This window comes from Ambystoma mexicanum, chromosome 14 (assembly GCF_040938575.1).
Source record: "Ambystoma mexicanum isolate Mex_15411 chromosome 14, UKY_AmexF1_1, whole genome shotgun sequence".
Classification (NCBI taxonomy): Eukaryota; Metazoa; Chordata; class Amphibia; order Caudata; family Ambystomatidae; genus Ambystoma; species Ambystoma mexicanum.
In genome coordinates this window covers 158,372,998-158,389,411 of record NC_090940.1, presented here as the reverse complement: position 1 = coordinate 158,389,411, position 16,414 = coordinate 158,372,998, and the positions used below count along the sequence as shown (strand labels likewise).

Here is a 16,414-nt window from a genome sequence, read left to right as displayed (position 1 = left end):
GTGAGAGGAAGCACATCTTTAAAAAACTAAAAACTAATCAACTAGAGCCAGTCACTAGGCTGGTCAATGGATTTTGCCGTACAGATAGGAAAGGGAAGTAGGTGAAGCAAAAAAAGGTTGCTTTTGAATGGATTGTGTCCTCCCAAGTATTCCTCATCTTTGATATGTCCTTCAGCACCAGCTTCTTTGGAAAATGTTTCCTCCCACTATAGTGCGCTGTGTGTCGTCAACTTGTGCCTCTCCACGCTCTCCGTCCACCCTCGAGTACGACCTCACCGCCTGTAAATATAGCATGCAGTGCGCCTGTTTACTTCAGTTCTGTTTTTCAGCTGCACAGTTTTCTTCAGATCAGTTCTTTGAATTGTCATATCGACAGTTATTTTAGAACTGTCGACTCCAAAAACTGGATTTGAGAAATGTGCGGATTGTGGGGCCAAGATGTCCATCACTGACCTATACTGTGTTGTCTCTGGTGTCTCAGGCTCGAGCACAAGATTGATGACAGCTGTTCCTTTCAGTCCATGGCAGGGAAGGCGCTTGAGGAGAGGAAGAGGAAATTCGCTTTGAGTCGGCCGTTATTGAAGTCCCCATCGACGACTCCTTCGAAGAAATGATTTTCAGATGAAAGGAGCTTGAGGGGGGATTCACCACCGCAGTGGCGCTCCAAGAAACGCTTGCAGTCTCGAAGTGGTTCATGCCACTCGTCGTCCATGGCTCCTCGTAGAAGGCCAAGAACAAGCGTTGCAGACCCAGTTCGACGTCCTCCAACTCTTCTCCCAAACGCAAAGTATCTTGCCCAGGTAAGTCGGCCTCTAGGCCGAGTGGGGGGATTTTCGCCTACATATGTTAAAGATGTTCTCCCTCCCCTTCTAAAGAGCCGAAGAAGGCCCATGTCCGTTAAGGTTTCAGCTTGTGTGCACTCAAGCCTGGGCTGAAAACCTTTGACTCCTCGAGTAGACTTGAAGCCTCAAGACAAGGAAAGGTCTAGGCCTCATTTCTCTGTTACTCCATCGAGTCACGGGCTGGGTTCTTCGACGTCAAAGCCTTCAGCATCGAGGCCGTTGACAGAACCAGTGAAGGTTTTTAAACCTCTCCTGAAGAAAGACTTTTTTAAGTCAATGGGACACATTACATGTCCGGCGGTAACCCTGCCGGCGCTAGCGGCGTGTTACCGCCAGACTTTCAAATTTACTGGCACCTGGCTTGCTGGAAACACTGGGGGATTCCGACTCTGGTGTTCCGGGATGTGAAGCGCCGGTAAATAGTTAATACCCATTCCCATTTGTGTCCCATAGGACTCAATTGTGCTTCCGTGAAAGTCTCCGGGCAGGTGCCGTTTCGCCCCCCCCCCAGGTCTGCAATAAGGCAACTACAACAGCTCAATCAGACTTCTCAAGGTTGGAGGGGTCATCTCTTTCAATGTTGTACATCTTTCAGAAGGACAAGGGGTCAGGCCAGCCAAAGTGGCCAGCAAAGGTTTCCTCGAGGTGGACGAGGTCATAGTGGTAAGTCCGCCCAAGTGGCAACCTCCTTGCTATCAGCTGCCTCCACAGCTACCCCAAAACCTCTCTGAAGCCACAGGCGCAATCAGCATTTGGAAGAATGGCGTGGCATTCTTTCCAATGCTTGAGCCTTGCAAACGGTAGCCCAGGGTTACGGACTCCCTTTCTTAAAAGGGCCTCCAGATCATCCACCAAGGAGCCACTTTCTCAAGGTTCCAGATCCGTTCCTTCTTCAGGTGGTTTCCATCCTGCTGGAGAAAGGTGCCATAGAGCTGGTACATTTAGCTGAAGGCACTCGAGGTGGTACTCCCCATACTTCTTGATCCCCAAGAAAGACAGAGGATTGAGACCCATTTTTCGACTTGAGATATTTCAACAAGTTCCTCAGGAAGGACAAGTTTAAAATGGTTACTCTTTCTCATATCCTTCTGGCCCTGCAGCTCTATTGGACCTTCAGGATGCTTACTTTCCTGTGCCTATTCATCACAAGCACAGGAAGTACCTGAGGTTCACCATTGGCAGTTCTCACTTAGTTTCGGGTTGTGCCATTCAGACTCACCTCCGTCCGAGGGTTTTCACTAAATTTATGGCAGTAGTGGCAGCAAGTCTCAGAAGGGGAAGGGAGGAATTCACATGTACCCCTACCTGGATAATTGGGTGATCAGGCCACGTTCCCCCGAACAGATCATGGAACATCTTAGCATCACCTATCACTCTCTCCACAGACAGTGCTTCCCCCTCAATTTCAAGAAGTGCCACATGATACCTTCTCAAAAGCTTCAATTCATTGAAGCTGTCCTGGATGCTTCCTTGGGGAAATCCTCACCACCCGAGGAGAGGGCTCAACACATTTGACAGATGGTCAGCAAGTTTCAGAACACTCAACATCTTTCATCCTTCCATTTTTTGAGGTAGCTCGGCCTCATGTCAATCTGCATTTTCCTTGTGCCAGAGGCTCACCTGAGAATGAAGTCTCTACAATGGGCCCTCAGCTCTCAGTGGTATTAGTTCTGCGGCAGAATGACGGGCCTACTTCAGGTCCTGAGCAAGGTCCCGGGATCTCCTTTGGTGTGCGAGGAGAATGTACTGTAACAGGAACCTTTCTGGCAACCATGGTTAGAGATAACGGTAGTTAAGGATGCTTCCCTAACGGGTTGGGGAACCCACGCCAACGATCTGACGAGCAGCCTTTTGGAGCTGAGGGCAATCAGACTAGCGCTGATGGCCTATCTGCCTTCTGTACGGGGGAAGAATGTTGTGATAATGATGACAACACAGTGGCCATGTACTACCTCAACATGAGAGGTGGTATAGGGTCACTACCACTGTGCAGAGAGGCAATGTAGCTCTGGTTTTGAACACTGCAAGAAGGAATATCTCTCACAGCCATTTACCTTGCCGGAGAGGAGAACACAGCGGCAGATGCTCTGAGCAGGCAGAGCAGCAGAGTCTCCCATGAGTGGGAACTAGCTCAGGAAGTCCTTCAAGAATTCGTTGCCCTTTGTGGAACTCCTCAAGTGGATCTGTTCGCGTTCAGTGTCAACAGGAAGTGCAACCGGTTCTGCTCCAGGGAATTTCCTGGGAGATGCGTTCGTAGTGGACTGGGAGTTTCCACCCCTGTGTGCGTTTCCGTTGGTCCTTGTAATTGCTCATGTCATCATGAGGTTGAGGAAGTTCGGGAAAACCATTCTCCTGATTGCTCCAGATTGGGCCACGGAGGTCATGGTACCCAGACCTTCTGCACATGTCCATCTACCCTCCAATTCGTCTTCCCCAAAGAGAGGACCTACTCTCGCAAGTAGGAGGTCACATTCTCCATCCAGAGATCAGGACTTGCAATTTTCATGCCTGGTTTCTGAACAGTTGAGATACAAGAATTGGGACCTCCCGGAAGACGTAATGGAAGTGTTGCTTTCAGCTAGAATACCAGTAACAACGTCTCTGTACCGCTACCATTGGAATAAGTTGTGCAGCTGTTGTAGAGCTAAGAATGTGGATCCTTTTGCTTGCGACACACCAGTGGTGTTCTCCTTTTTGCTTGATTTGGCCCATCAGGAACTTCATATTGCCACTGTGAAAGGCTATCTAGCAGCGCTGTCTGTTTTTAAGCGCTCGCCAGAGTAGGCATCTTATTTTAAGATCCCTACTGTAGTGCAATTTTTTAAGAGACTTACTAATGTGTTCCCACCGGTCCCTTCATTGTACCAGTGTGGGACCTAAACCTTGTACTGAAATTCCTTTTGGGTGCTCCTTTTGAGCCATTACATTCATATCCTCTGAGGACGTTAACCCTCAAAACTGTTTTCTTAACGGCCATTACATCGGCACAAAGAGTTAGTGAATTACAGGCTCTTTCATGTAAGCCTCTTTTTACCACCTTTTACAAGAAGGTTGTTTTGAAGATCCATCCTACCTTTCTACCTAAGGTAGTTTCTGAATTTCACGGTACTACAAAAATTTTACTGCCTACTTTCTACCCACCACTGCATCCCTCCAAGGAGGAAGAGAGGCTACATTGTATTGATCCTAGGAGGGCCTCGAGTTTTTACATCTCCAGTTTGGCTAAACTGAGACTAGACCACGCTGCATTGTACTATGTATGTCAGATTGCTACAATTTAGCGTGTAAAGACATTCCTACAGGCTTATGATCACACTCAACTAGGGGTGTGGGCATACATTTACAAAATATCATTGCCTGCACTCTGTGTCGGAAAAATTTGGGAAGGCTGTTATAAACAGGCTTGATGACAAATAAACTCTGTTCCCACCTCGTACATCATACTGCTTTGGAAGTGTATCAAAGATGGGGAATACGTGGGAGGACACAATCCATTAGAACAGCACGTTACTTACCCCTGGTAATGTTCTTTCAATTGGATGTTCCTCCCGCATATTCCTCATTGCCCCTCTCATCCTACCCCTCAGTAGAATTTCTGTGTATTACACCTTCCTCTCCTTTACCGTGTGGTCTTTTTCACCGTGTGAATATCTGTGTTTTTGAAGAGAGGAAAAACTAGAACTTAAGTAACGGCACAGTGCATGCTATATATACAGGCAGTGACGTCGTACTCGAGGTTGGACGGAGGGGCATGAGTCGACGGCATGGACAGCGCCCTCTACTGAGAGAGAAACAATTCCAGAGCAGCTGGTGGTGACGGAGATATCAAAGATGAGGAATACGTTGGGCGAACATCCAATCAAACATCCATTCTAATTGGTTTTTTTATTACGCGCTTAAAGGGATGGTCTAGTAAAAATTTTTATTTAAAAAATAGATAGGCAAGATAAAAAAAAATACTAGCATTCTCCGTTTTAAAACTTCCTATGTAAAATTTTGAGCTATTGAAGCTCAAAATTCGCAAAAGCAAGCACATGGGCGCATCCATTTTGTGAAATGGAGGCCCTCCTGTGCTGGCTTTTGCTTTTGCGGCACTAATGAAGGAAAAGCCAGCCAGCTGTAGTAAACAAAAGCTACCGCTGGGTGGCTTTCCCTTCATTAGTGCTGCAGGCGGAGGACGGGGACCGGAGACCAGAGCAGGAAAGCTGCAGCTGAATCTCGGTAAGTGCTATTTTTTTTTTTTTTTAAATAAGCACTAGCTGCGTTTTTTTTCTACGTTTTCCGGGCTGGAGGAGCCCGGAAAACTTAGAAATAAAACCGCAGCTTTAAAAACGTATTTATGTTTGCGGTCGCTTTTGAAGGGGAGGGGAGCACCGGAGCACCGGAGACCCAAAGTGAAAGCCACAGCAGGCAGAAACACAACGCGGTTATGTTTACATGCCGCGTAGTGTTTCTACCTACAGCTGATTTCCTGTGGGGAGCCCGAGAGACCCAAATGGGAAATGCTAAATGCTGCGTTGTCTGCCTAAATCTGCTTTCCCATTTGGGGCTCTCGTGCTCCCCGTGGGGAGCCCGAGGCCCCAAATGGGAAAGCAGATTCAGGCAGAAACAACGCGGTTGTTTTCCGCAATGCCGCGTTGTTTCTGCCTGAATCTGCTTTCCCATTTGGGGCTCTCGGGCTCCCCACGGGGAGCCCGAGAGCCCCAAATGGGAAAGCAGATTCAGGCAGAAACAATGCGGTTGTTTTCCGCAATGCCGCGTTGTTTCTGCCTGAATCTGCTTTCCCATTTGGTGCTCTCGGGCTCCCAGTGGGGAACCCGAAAACCCCAAATGGGAAAGCAGATTCAGGCAAAAACAACGCAGTTGTGTTGGAAAACGCTGTGGTTTTTCTTTCCGGGTTTCTCAGGCTCCTCCGAGCCGGAGGAGCCTGAGAAACTTGGAAAGAAAAACCGCAGCGTTTTCCAACACAATAACGTATTTATGTTTGCCGTCGATTCAAAAGCGACCGCAAACATAAATACAACGTTTTTAAAGCTGCGGTTTTATTTCTAAGTTTTCCGGGCTCCTCCAGCCCGGCAAACTTAGAAAAAAAAAACGCAGCTAGTGCTTATTTAAAAAATAAAAATAAATAGCACTTACCGAGATTCAGCTGCAGCTTTCCTGCACTGGTCTCCAGTCCCCGTCCTCCGCCTACAGCACTAATGAAGGGAAAGCCACCCAGCGGTAGCCTTTGTTTACTACAGCTGGCTGGCTTTTCCTTCATTAGTGCCGCAAAAGCCAGCACAGGAGGGCCTCCATTTCACAAAATGGATGCACCCATGTGCTTGCTTTTGCAAATTTTGAGCTTGAATAGCTCTAAATTTTACACAGGAAGTTTTAAAACGGAGAATGCTAGTATTTTTTTTTTTTATCTTGCCTATCTATTTTTTAAATAAAAATTGACTTTAATACCGAAGAGGTTTATAAGCCCGAACCTGGGATTCAAACCTGTGTTGCTCTGCATCTTTTTGCTTCCAAGATGAGCATGTTGCCACTGAGCTTTACTACCCATGACAACATTACCAGGGGTAAGTAATTCGTTCTTCTTACTCATCTTTATGGGTCTCCACGATCGGCATGACAAACTCTATAGATACTGTAGTCTAGCAGAACACCATTTTGGGAGTGGGAGACCTAACAAGCCCATCCTGCGCATATAGTGGGGGCTCGCAGTCACCCAAGTAAAGCAGAAAATGCCTCAGCCAGGAATGCTTGCTCACAGCAGGCATCCGCATCACAGCCATAGAGTCATACCCATCAAACAAGCGATTGTATATGGGGAAAGTGTAGTTTGTTCACCTCCCTGCCAATCGATGGGCCTACTCCTGAGTCTCACAAAGCTGATGCAGGTTTCCCATTTACGGGATCAATTACCATGTCTGACATTTAAAAGAGAGAGTAAATGTGACACGCGTGTGGGGTTAAATATTTGACTGCAAATGCAAAGCGAGACAAATACAGAGAGAAGCAGAGCGGAATGGAGACAGAATGCTGCAGTAATAAGAGAAAAAGGGGAAGGATGGAGTGAGCCAGGGAGAGAGACAAACTGGGAGAGGAGGAACAATTGGAACATTTGGTCAAAGAAAAGAAGATGGATGAATATAAAGGAAAGATGACAGGAGGAGAAGGTGAGGAAAGAGCTGGATCAGGGAGAGACAGCACGGAGGAAGAAAAAAGACAACTGGAGGAATCTGAGCAGGTGAGCAAGCGCTGAGTGTAAAGAAGTACATAGAAATGTCCCTGTCTGACAACCTAGAAGGACCGGCTATTGGTACCTGGTAGTGTTGTATGCCGGCATCATCCAGAAACGCCATAAGCCAAATAATACATTTTTGGAACACTATAAATCCCAGAGGCACTGAGTGACCGTTTATATCACCTAGGACGGCGACCCAGGGCTAGGGGAGAGGGAATGAATAAGGTCAATGGTCCTGAAGGAAGTGAAGGGACAGTTAAAATACCAGATTCTGTGCTGCACATACTCTATCGCTTCACCCCTCGTTTGCCTATCCCTAGAAAACAGAAGTGGCTGGAAAGTTCCAAACTGGTTATAGATTTGTCTGCTGATCTTGCCTGGCACAATGGACACTGCTTTCGGTGCTGAAAATCCATTGAAAACCATTGCTATAGAGGAAAGTGTTACCTGTAATTATCAGTGTCCATCATCTTCACAAAATATTCTTCAGTCGCGTCTCAGCTTTTCCTTAAAGATATTATGTGTTTCTTCCATTGGACATGGACTGTGTTTGAGGCAATGATCTATGGTAGTCCTTAATAAATAGACATTAAAGGATGTGTATGTAGATGAGAGCTGCACTTGAGTTTGGTTTGTATTGTTGATGGAGAGCTGTTCATGCCAATAGTTTAATGCCATTGATGCCTACATTTTTAGAATAATAAATGTGCTTTGCTCTCTTTATTGAACATGTATTTGAGTATTCACGGTGCATGACAGCAGCATAGCAACTCCTAGAGCAGACACGCCTCATTTTTGGAAATCCCTGCATTTGACAAATGTCTGTCACTTCTCACTCTGTTTTAAGACTTGTATCATTGTGCTATTTAAATGCAATGGGCCTCATTACGACCCAGGCGGTAAGTTACCGCCTGGGCCGTGACTTTACCACCATGGTGTAAACTATGTTTACGCCATGGTGGTTGGCGGACTTACCGCCCCATTACGACCTTGGCGGGGCGGTAAGTCCCAAATCCCCATTTACCCTTCCCCATTCCCATTTTTGCCCCATAGGGCATAATGGGAGTGGGGAAGGCGTTAATTACGCCACCGTAAATTACGGTGGCGTAATTAACTCCATGGTCCCTTAGCGCCATGGATTTTAACACCTGCTAAAAGCAGGTGTTAAGTCCGCCATGGCGCTAAGGGACCTCGTACTCAGGCGGTAAGGGTCGGCGCTGTTTACGCCGGCGTAAAACCCTTACCGCCTGAGTCGTAATGAGGCCCAATGTCTTTTCACAAAAAGGTGTGTAAATGGTAAGTAGTCTGCAATTAAGAGTGCTGATTAAGGGCGGTTTTATTTTTCTTTGTCAGTGATTTACTTACTTGTTGCAGATTCCAGGAATGGCTACATCACATCCTTCCCACCCTTCCATCTCAACTGGGATGAATGTGATTTGCATATGCTGTGCATAAGCCTCCATAGAGTGTAGGGGTCTCCAGGCTAAGTGACTGAGAACCCCAACCACGCCAGGGTTTCAGGATAACCATTGACTGTGCAAATAAATCACATTTGGATTCACTGTATTCACATGCATTTTATGTTTCTCCTGAAAACCTGGTGTCAGTCTTGCTCTTAAGGGCCTGACTTGGAGACACATGATCTAGTGATTGGTCGAGAATATGTGAGCTTTTTTTTGTACAATTTTTGAAAATTGATGTTGACATGGGTGAATAAAGATCTTCGACATTTTAAGATTGTTTCCTTTCCTGCCATTGCTTTGTCATGTAAAGAGGAGCGGAAAAAACCATAGAGAAGCAACGTTTCCCTTTTACTTCGTTCACCACATGGACATTGCTTCATTAAAGAGCAGGGGTCAATTATGTTTACATATGCACATAAGTAGCATTTAATACAGTAAGGGACGGTGCATGGTACATTGCTTTGCGAAAATGCCTTTCCTAATCCCTTTTACCTTCTATTAAGTTGCATGTTAAGTACTCTGTCTCTAATTTAAATGTTTTGTGTAATTGCAGCAGTCTCCCAGATGATGGACCTCAGATTCCTCCTCCTCCGATTTCCTGGATTCATGTCTCGGGGCTAAAGCCCTTCCTGGAAGCATGTCTGAAGAAATCCTTGCAGGAGGTCTCCTCTCCAGCCACTTGGGACATCATTCGACCTCTAACGACATCATATATCATCTATTTAGGGGCCTACTACAGAGCCTGCAGTCGGCAAGTGAGTCCCTTGGAATGGTGTGGGTGGGGGCTTTGCTTCCTATTGCACAGCAAGCAAGAGACCTATGTCTGGGCATATCTGCTCTCAGTTAGGTGGACAAAGAGTAACTAAAAAATGGGGTAAGTTGAAAGTTAAGAATAATCTTAACCACTAACCTTACTCTATGCAACCTCCCACACTATCCATTTTAGTTGGTTAGTGCCATTGCATAAGGGGTCTGTCATTGTACAAATCAGTGAGTGTTGGTACTGCCACTAATGAGAGCAGTCCATCCAGAACTGCTATATCACGTCCCCTCTGTATGGAAACACAAGCAGCCCAGACATATCTCAGCTTTGAAACACATCTGGGGTTGCTTGTAGTCTTGTAGAGGGGCTATGTGAACTAGCAGTTGTGGCCGGACTGCCTTTTTAAAGGTGAAGGCACGCACCTAAATGCTCACACCATAGAAAATACAACCCGCTAGGGAAAAAGGCGCAAGAAACTCTTGCAAGGATAACAGGCTTTATTTCTACAAAAATGGGTGTGTCAGCAAAGAACTCTGCTGCTATGGAACGTTCTGCCCATAAGGGGTACAAGCAGAAGCTAAAAGGAGAGACAGCATCATAGGTCACGTGATTGTATACAGTGGAAACCCACGTCGCTGATTGGTGCGAACATACACTTGGTCGATCTGCTCAATAGTGGATGACCGCTTATTGTTCCCAGCCCATTTGGTCTGTCTTTCATCACGTGAGTTCTGCTGGGCTCATCGTCTCCAGTGAACCAAGGCCAAAGAAGCAATTAGCTACATTTTCGAACAGTGCTACTCTATCATTATACAGTGCACCTGGCATGCTCAAAGACTGGCACATGGGGAGTCCGGAGGTCACATTGACCCACACATACTTCACTCATCCCGATCGCGTCTCCCGGGTTCCAAGGCTTCCACCCTCGCTTTTGAACTATAATTTACCCCTCCCTGTAGCTCGCATTACAAATCATGTCACTGTGAATTAAAGGTGGGACGACCATGCTCTTAGATCTTTTATGGTTGCTTAGTTCATGGTCGGTGGTCTGGGGTCAACTGGTATCTTGGAATTCAGGGGTCTTGAAACGAGGGCAGTTGAAGGGGCTATAACTCATAGTTGGCTGGGTGGGGGTCAAAGGTCTGCTCTGGCCTGTTTGTGATTACACGTACACCAAGGCGCCTACTACTGTCTTGTGGCCTTGAAGGGCACATTCTGGAGCAAACATATTGACAACAACTTTAGAACAAAGAAGGGTTTCTGTGGAGCTTGGCAGTGTGGGCCTTTCGAAGGGATTGTTTCCTCCGACGTATTCCACATCTATGACAGGTAATCACGACAGTTGTGCTGCTTCGGAAAATGTTCTGCGTCTTGCGTCGATGACGTCAAAATAACTGTCGTAGAGGGGCTCCATCGAGCCGACGTCACATGTTATAAGTAGGAGGCACGACACCCGTAGCCTCAGTTCCGTTTTTTCCACGAATGTGTTCGCTTCGGAGCTCTCGGCGCGCCTCGGTTCTTCTGAGTTATTCTATCGGTTCTTACGAACGTGTTTGTTGAGAAGATATCATGTCTTCGTCTTCTTCCACCCCGCGGTCGGGTTTCAAGAAGTGTTGGGACTGTGGTTCCAAGATGTCACTTATGGACCCGCACAACGCCTGCCTCTGGTGCCTCGGTGAGGACCATGCCACGGATGACTGTGACGATTGCCAGTCGTTAACATCAAAGGCCTTGCGGGAACGGAAGAAGAAGCTTTCTGTCGGTAAGGTTTCCAAGCCCCGAAAGTCGAAATCCGCTGGGCTTTCGACCAACGATTCGAGAGGTGACTCTCCGGGTCGTTGGCGTAAGTCCAGGGGGTCTCGGTCCCAGAGTGGTTCTCACGAGTCCTCTGCCCCCTTGAGGCATTCGCGGAAGCGCCATCACCGGTTGCCTTCCTCGTCCAAGGACTAAGCCCGTCGGCGGGTTGCTTGTCCCAACAAGCACTCTTCTCCTGCGGAATGGGATGCATTTCGTACGGAGATGTTGGTGATTTTCCAATCGCAGGGCTCCGTTCCATCTGCGCCTTTGAAAGAAGCCAGCAGGGAATGTGCTAGGGCCGCCGCTCGCACGCCTTCGGGCTCGGGTGGTCGGTGCGATCATCGGGAGCCTTCGAGGTCCCGATCGGACAAGGTGGATCGCTCTAGCCATGCCCACTCCAGGTCCTGGTCCTCAACGCCCTTGAGACCGTCGGACCTGTGAGGTCTTCGAAGAAGACGTCAACGCCATCGGCGCCATGTCCGTCGAGGGACTCTCTCGAGGCTCCACCTCCGAGGAAGTAATCGACGCCATCGGCGCCGAGGCCGTCGAAGGACACGCTCGGGGCACCGCCCTCGAGGCCTGTGTCGAAGCCATCGGCGCCACGCGCGACGTCGACACCGATTCTGTCGACGCCCTCAACACCTTTTAAGGAGGCTTTATCGGAGTTACCCCGGAGACCGGTGGAACCCCCGAGGAAGGCCCTGCCCAAGTCGAAAAATGTGCCTTTTTCTGTGCCCCCATTCCAGCCTCTGGATTATATTTCTGAGGTGGATGAAGGGTCTGATAAAGGTTTGGTTCCTGATGAGGTTCCTGACGAACTCTTGGTCATAGCCAGTTGGAAGACCTACGTCAGTCTTTGCACGACGCCAGTGGTCTTGATACCTCCCCGGAGGTCGAGTTTGGCAGACCTGAGCCTGGTACGCATGCTGAATCTTCGTACAGGCGCCTCCTGTCAAGGGTGACGGAGTACTTGGGGTGGTCTGCACCACCAGTGGATTTTCTGCAGGATGACCTGACAGATATCCTTGACCAAGGTCCACCCACTGACCCGGTGTTGGCATTCCATATGGCTTTACAGAGATGGGTGGTGGCGGCGACTTTGACTGCTCCGGAGAGTCTTCCGGCAGTGAGCAAGTTGTTGCTTAAAAAATACCGCCCAGCCAGTAGCGGCCCCTGCTACTTGACTATGCACCCCACTCTGGAGAGTTAGATGGTGCAGGCGGCTACGGACCCAGCAAAGCAGGCGTCGTACCCTACCATCCCTCCTGATAGGGACGACAAAGGTTTTGATGGCTGGGCGAAAAAAGTATTTTCTTCAGGGGGTATGGCTTTACAGGTAGCCAACACCGTGTGTGCCTTAGCACGTTTCACTCATACTCTGTGGAATTGTGTGTCTTTGGCAGCTGAACATATTCCCGAAAGGGAGGAATGGGATGGTTTTCTTGCCCTCGTTCAGGATGGCAAGGATGCCATGTGTGAATCCGTTCAGTCGGGTCTGGACATGGCAGACTGTGTCAGCCGGCCCATGGCGGCGAGCACCGTGATGCGCAGATTTGCGTGGTTGCGGAAGTCGGGGTTTGTTCCTGACGTACAAGCCCGGCTTCTCAACATGCCCTTTTGATGGTGTACATATTTTTGGCAGCAAGGCTGACGAGAGCATTGAGAGGTTGCAGACCTCAAAGGATGCAGCGAAGTCGTTGAGCGCTGCAGTCCGCCAACCTCCGCCTTTTCGTCCTAGGGGACAGCAATGGAGGGGAGGTTCCTTTCGATACTACTCATCTTTTGGTAGATCGAGGGGAGCGGCCAGTCAAAGGGGCCAACGTAGGAGTACTAGAGGTGGAAAACAAGGTACTCGAGGTGCCAAAGCCGTTCGGGCAGTTGCCTCTTTGCCCTCAGGCACTACCGCAGCTGCTTCAGCTCAGTCATGAGGCCGTGTCCCATATCCCATGGTTCACCGGTTGGGGGAAGGTTGGCGCAGCATCTTGTAGAATGGCGTGCCATTACTTCAGATGTGTGGGTTCTGGAGATCATACATAGCCCACGGCTACTGTTATCCTTTCTGGCAGAGGCCTCACGACAATCCACCAGGGAATCTCTCTTTGAAGTGTCCGGATCCGCGCCTTGCGCTGGAAATCAAATCCCTGCTGGAGAAAGGCGCCATAGAACCGGTGCCTGTAGCGGAGAGGAACAAGGGATGGTATTCCCCATATTTTTTGATCCTGAAAAAAGACGGGGGATTGAGACTCATCATGGACTTGCGTGGTTTGAACAAGCTCCTCAGGAAGGACAAGTTCAAGATGGTTACTCTCTCTCAAGTCCTCCAGGCCCTTCAACTTCAGGACTGGTTGGTGTCTCTCGACCTCAAGGATGCTTACTTTCATGTGCCGATTCATCCCAAGCACAAGAAGTACCTGAGGTTCACGGTTGCCGACTCGCACTTTCAGTTTCTGGTCCTGCCGTTCGGATTGACCTCCTCCCCGAGGTGGCAGCGTATCTCAGGAAAGGGGGGATTCACGTCTACCACTACCTGGACGATTGGTTGATCAGGGTGTGCTCTCCCGAGCAAGTCCTGGATCATTTGTCAGTCACCTGCCACTCCCTTCACAGGCTGGGCTTCTCCCTAAACTTAAAGAATTCCCACTTGACACCTACCCAGCGGCTCCAGTACATCAGAGCAGTGCTCAACACATCCCTGGGGCTGTGTTTTCCTCCCCAGGTGAGGGCTCATCACATTCTGCAGATGGTGAACAAGTTTCAACATGCCCAGAGTCTCCCGGCATTGGTTGCTCGGCCTCATGGCATCCTGCATTCTCCTGGTGCCAGAGGCCAGGCGGCGGATGAGATCTCTGCAGTGGGCTCTCAAGATGTAGTGGTTAGTCCTCTGGCAGGATGTCGGACCCCGTTCAGGTGCTGCCCTCGGTCGCCCAGGATCTTCTGTGGTGGGCCGTCGAAGGCAATCTGATGAAGGGGGCTCCATTTGGCTATCCTGGCCAGAGGTGACGATCGTGACGGACGCATCCCGGGATGGGGAGCTCATGCCAATGAGTTGACAGTCAACAGTCGTTGGTCTCCGTCGGAGTCCAGACTCCATATCAATCTGTTGGAGCTGAGGGCCGTCAGGCTAGCCCTGAAGGCTTCTCTGCCGTCTGTTGCTGGGAAGACTGTCCTGATTCTGACGGACAATACAGTGGCCATGCACTACCTCAACAAAAAGGGGGGGTCAGCATCTCTCCCTCTGTGCAGAGAGGCGATGCAGCTCTGGTTCTGGGCAATCCAGTAGGAAATTTCGATCTCGGCAGTTCATATGGGCGGAGACGAAAACGCGGCAGCTGACGCTCTGAGCAGGCAGAGCATGGTCTCTCACGAGTGGGAGCTGGCTCAGGAGATTCTCCTGGAGATCTTTGCCCTTTGTGGGACCCCTCAAGTGGATCTCTTCGCCACCAGTGTCAACCGGTAGTGCGAAAGATTCTGCTTGCTGGAATTTCCTCCAAGAGCCTTAGGGGACGCTTTCGTAGTGGAGTGGTCCTTCCCACTGCTGTACGCGTTTCCTCCAGTCCCCGCCATTCCGCAAGTGCTGCGGAGGTTACGGAGGTTCGGTTTCCGAATTAACCTCATTGCCCCGGCATGAGCCAGGAGAACGTGGTACCCGGACCTTCTCGTCATGTCCATTTGCCCTCCACGCCGTCTTCCCTACCGAGACGATCTGCTCTTACGGGAGGGGGGGTCTAGTTCTCCATCCAGAGGTCAAGTCCCTCAACCTTCATGCTTGGCTTCTGAAAGGTTGAGTTATAAGGATTGGGACCTCCCTGAAGATGTGATGGAGGTGTTGCTTTCGGCCAGAAGGCCTGCAACAAAGTCCCTGTACCGTTGCCGTTGGAGGAAGTTATGCGACTAGTGCAGCGTTAAGAATGTGGATCCTTTTTCATGTGCCATTTCTGTGGTTCTGTCTTTTTTGCTTTCATTAGCCCACAAGGGCCTGCAAGTGGGTACCATTAAAGGTTACCTGGCGGTGCTGTCCATATTTAAGCGCTCCTCTGAGGAGTATTCTTATTTTAAAATTCCTTTGATTTCTCAGTTTCTGAAAGGGCTCACTAATGTGTTCCCGCCGTCACCTTTCCAGGTGCCCGGTTGGGATTTTAACCTGGTTCTAAAATTCCTAATGGGAGCTCCGTTTGAGCCTTTACATTCTTGTCCTTTAAGACTGTTGACCTTGAAAACTGTATTTTTAGTTGCAGTCACTTTCACTCTGCGAGCGGATGAGTTGCAGGCACTTTCTGTTAAGCCACCCTTCACAGTGTTCCATAAGGACAGGGTTGTCCTTGGGGTTCGTCCTTCTTTTCTTCCGAAAGTTGTGTCGGAATTTCATTTAAGCTAGAAGGTCATTCTTCCAGCGTTCTATCCTCCTCCGCATCCTGGTAAGGAAGAGGAGAGGCTCCATAGGTTGGATCCTAGGAGAGCTTTAAGTTTTTACATCTCACGCATGTCCTGGGTCAGAGTGGACGACCAGCTCTTTGTAGGGTACGCTGGAAGGCGTTTGGGACAAGCTGTTACTAAACAGACTTTGTCTAGATGGATTATCTTGACAATTTCTGAATGTTACCGTTTGGCGGGTAAGGACCCTCCAGTAGGCTTACGGGCATATTCTACTAGGGGTGTGGCTGCCTGTACTGCCCTGCAGAGGGGTGTTCCCATTCGTAACATTTGTGAAGCAGCCACATGGGCCTCTGTCCATACTTTTGTAAAACACTACTCCCCGGATTCTATCCATGGGCAAGATTTGGCCTTTGGCAAGGCAGTCCTCTATTCTGCAATTTAATTGGGCAGCCTAAATTTCTAAATTATTTTCCCACCTCCTTACGTTGGTAGTGCTTTGGGAGTCTGTCACAAATGTGGAATACGTCGGAGGAACCATCCCTTCGAAGAACAAGTTACTTTCTTACCTGATAACGTTCTTTCGATGGGATGTTACGACGACGTATTCCACATCGCTCCCTCCCTACCTGCCCCTCTACAGAATTTCTTATGCGATTGCAGCTTTCGTTTCCGCAAGGCTTTCTGTAGTCATACTGGCAGTAGATTGGTGCCACACGTTCTGGGGAAAAAACTACAACTGAGGCTACGGGTGTCGTGCGTCCTACATTTAACATACTGTGACGTCGGCTCGACGGAGGCCCTCGAGGACAGCGTATCAACATCATCGACGCAGACGCCGAAAATTTTCCGAAGCAGCACAGCTGTGGTGATTACCTGTCATAGATGTGGAATAAGTCGTCAGAACATCCCATCGAAAGAACGCTACCAGGTAAGAAAGTAA

General features: G+C 49.0%; 1 protein-coding gene across 3 annotated transcripts in view; it reads left to right on the top strand.

The window, feature by feature from the left end:
* RPAP1 (RNA polymerase II associated protein 1) overlaps positions 1 to 16,414 on the top strand; it is an 850,859-nt gene that overhangs the window by 657,824 nt on the left and 176,621 nt on the right. For all 3 annotated transcript variants that reach the window (XM_069638789.1, XM_069638790.1, XM_069638791.1), the window contains exon 17: positions 9,094 to 9,295. In XM_069638789.1, coding sequence (XP_069494890.1) covers positions 9,094 to 9,295 — 202 coding nt within the window. The remainder of the gene's footprint in view (positions 1 to 9,093; positions 9,296 to 16,414) is intronic.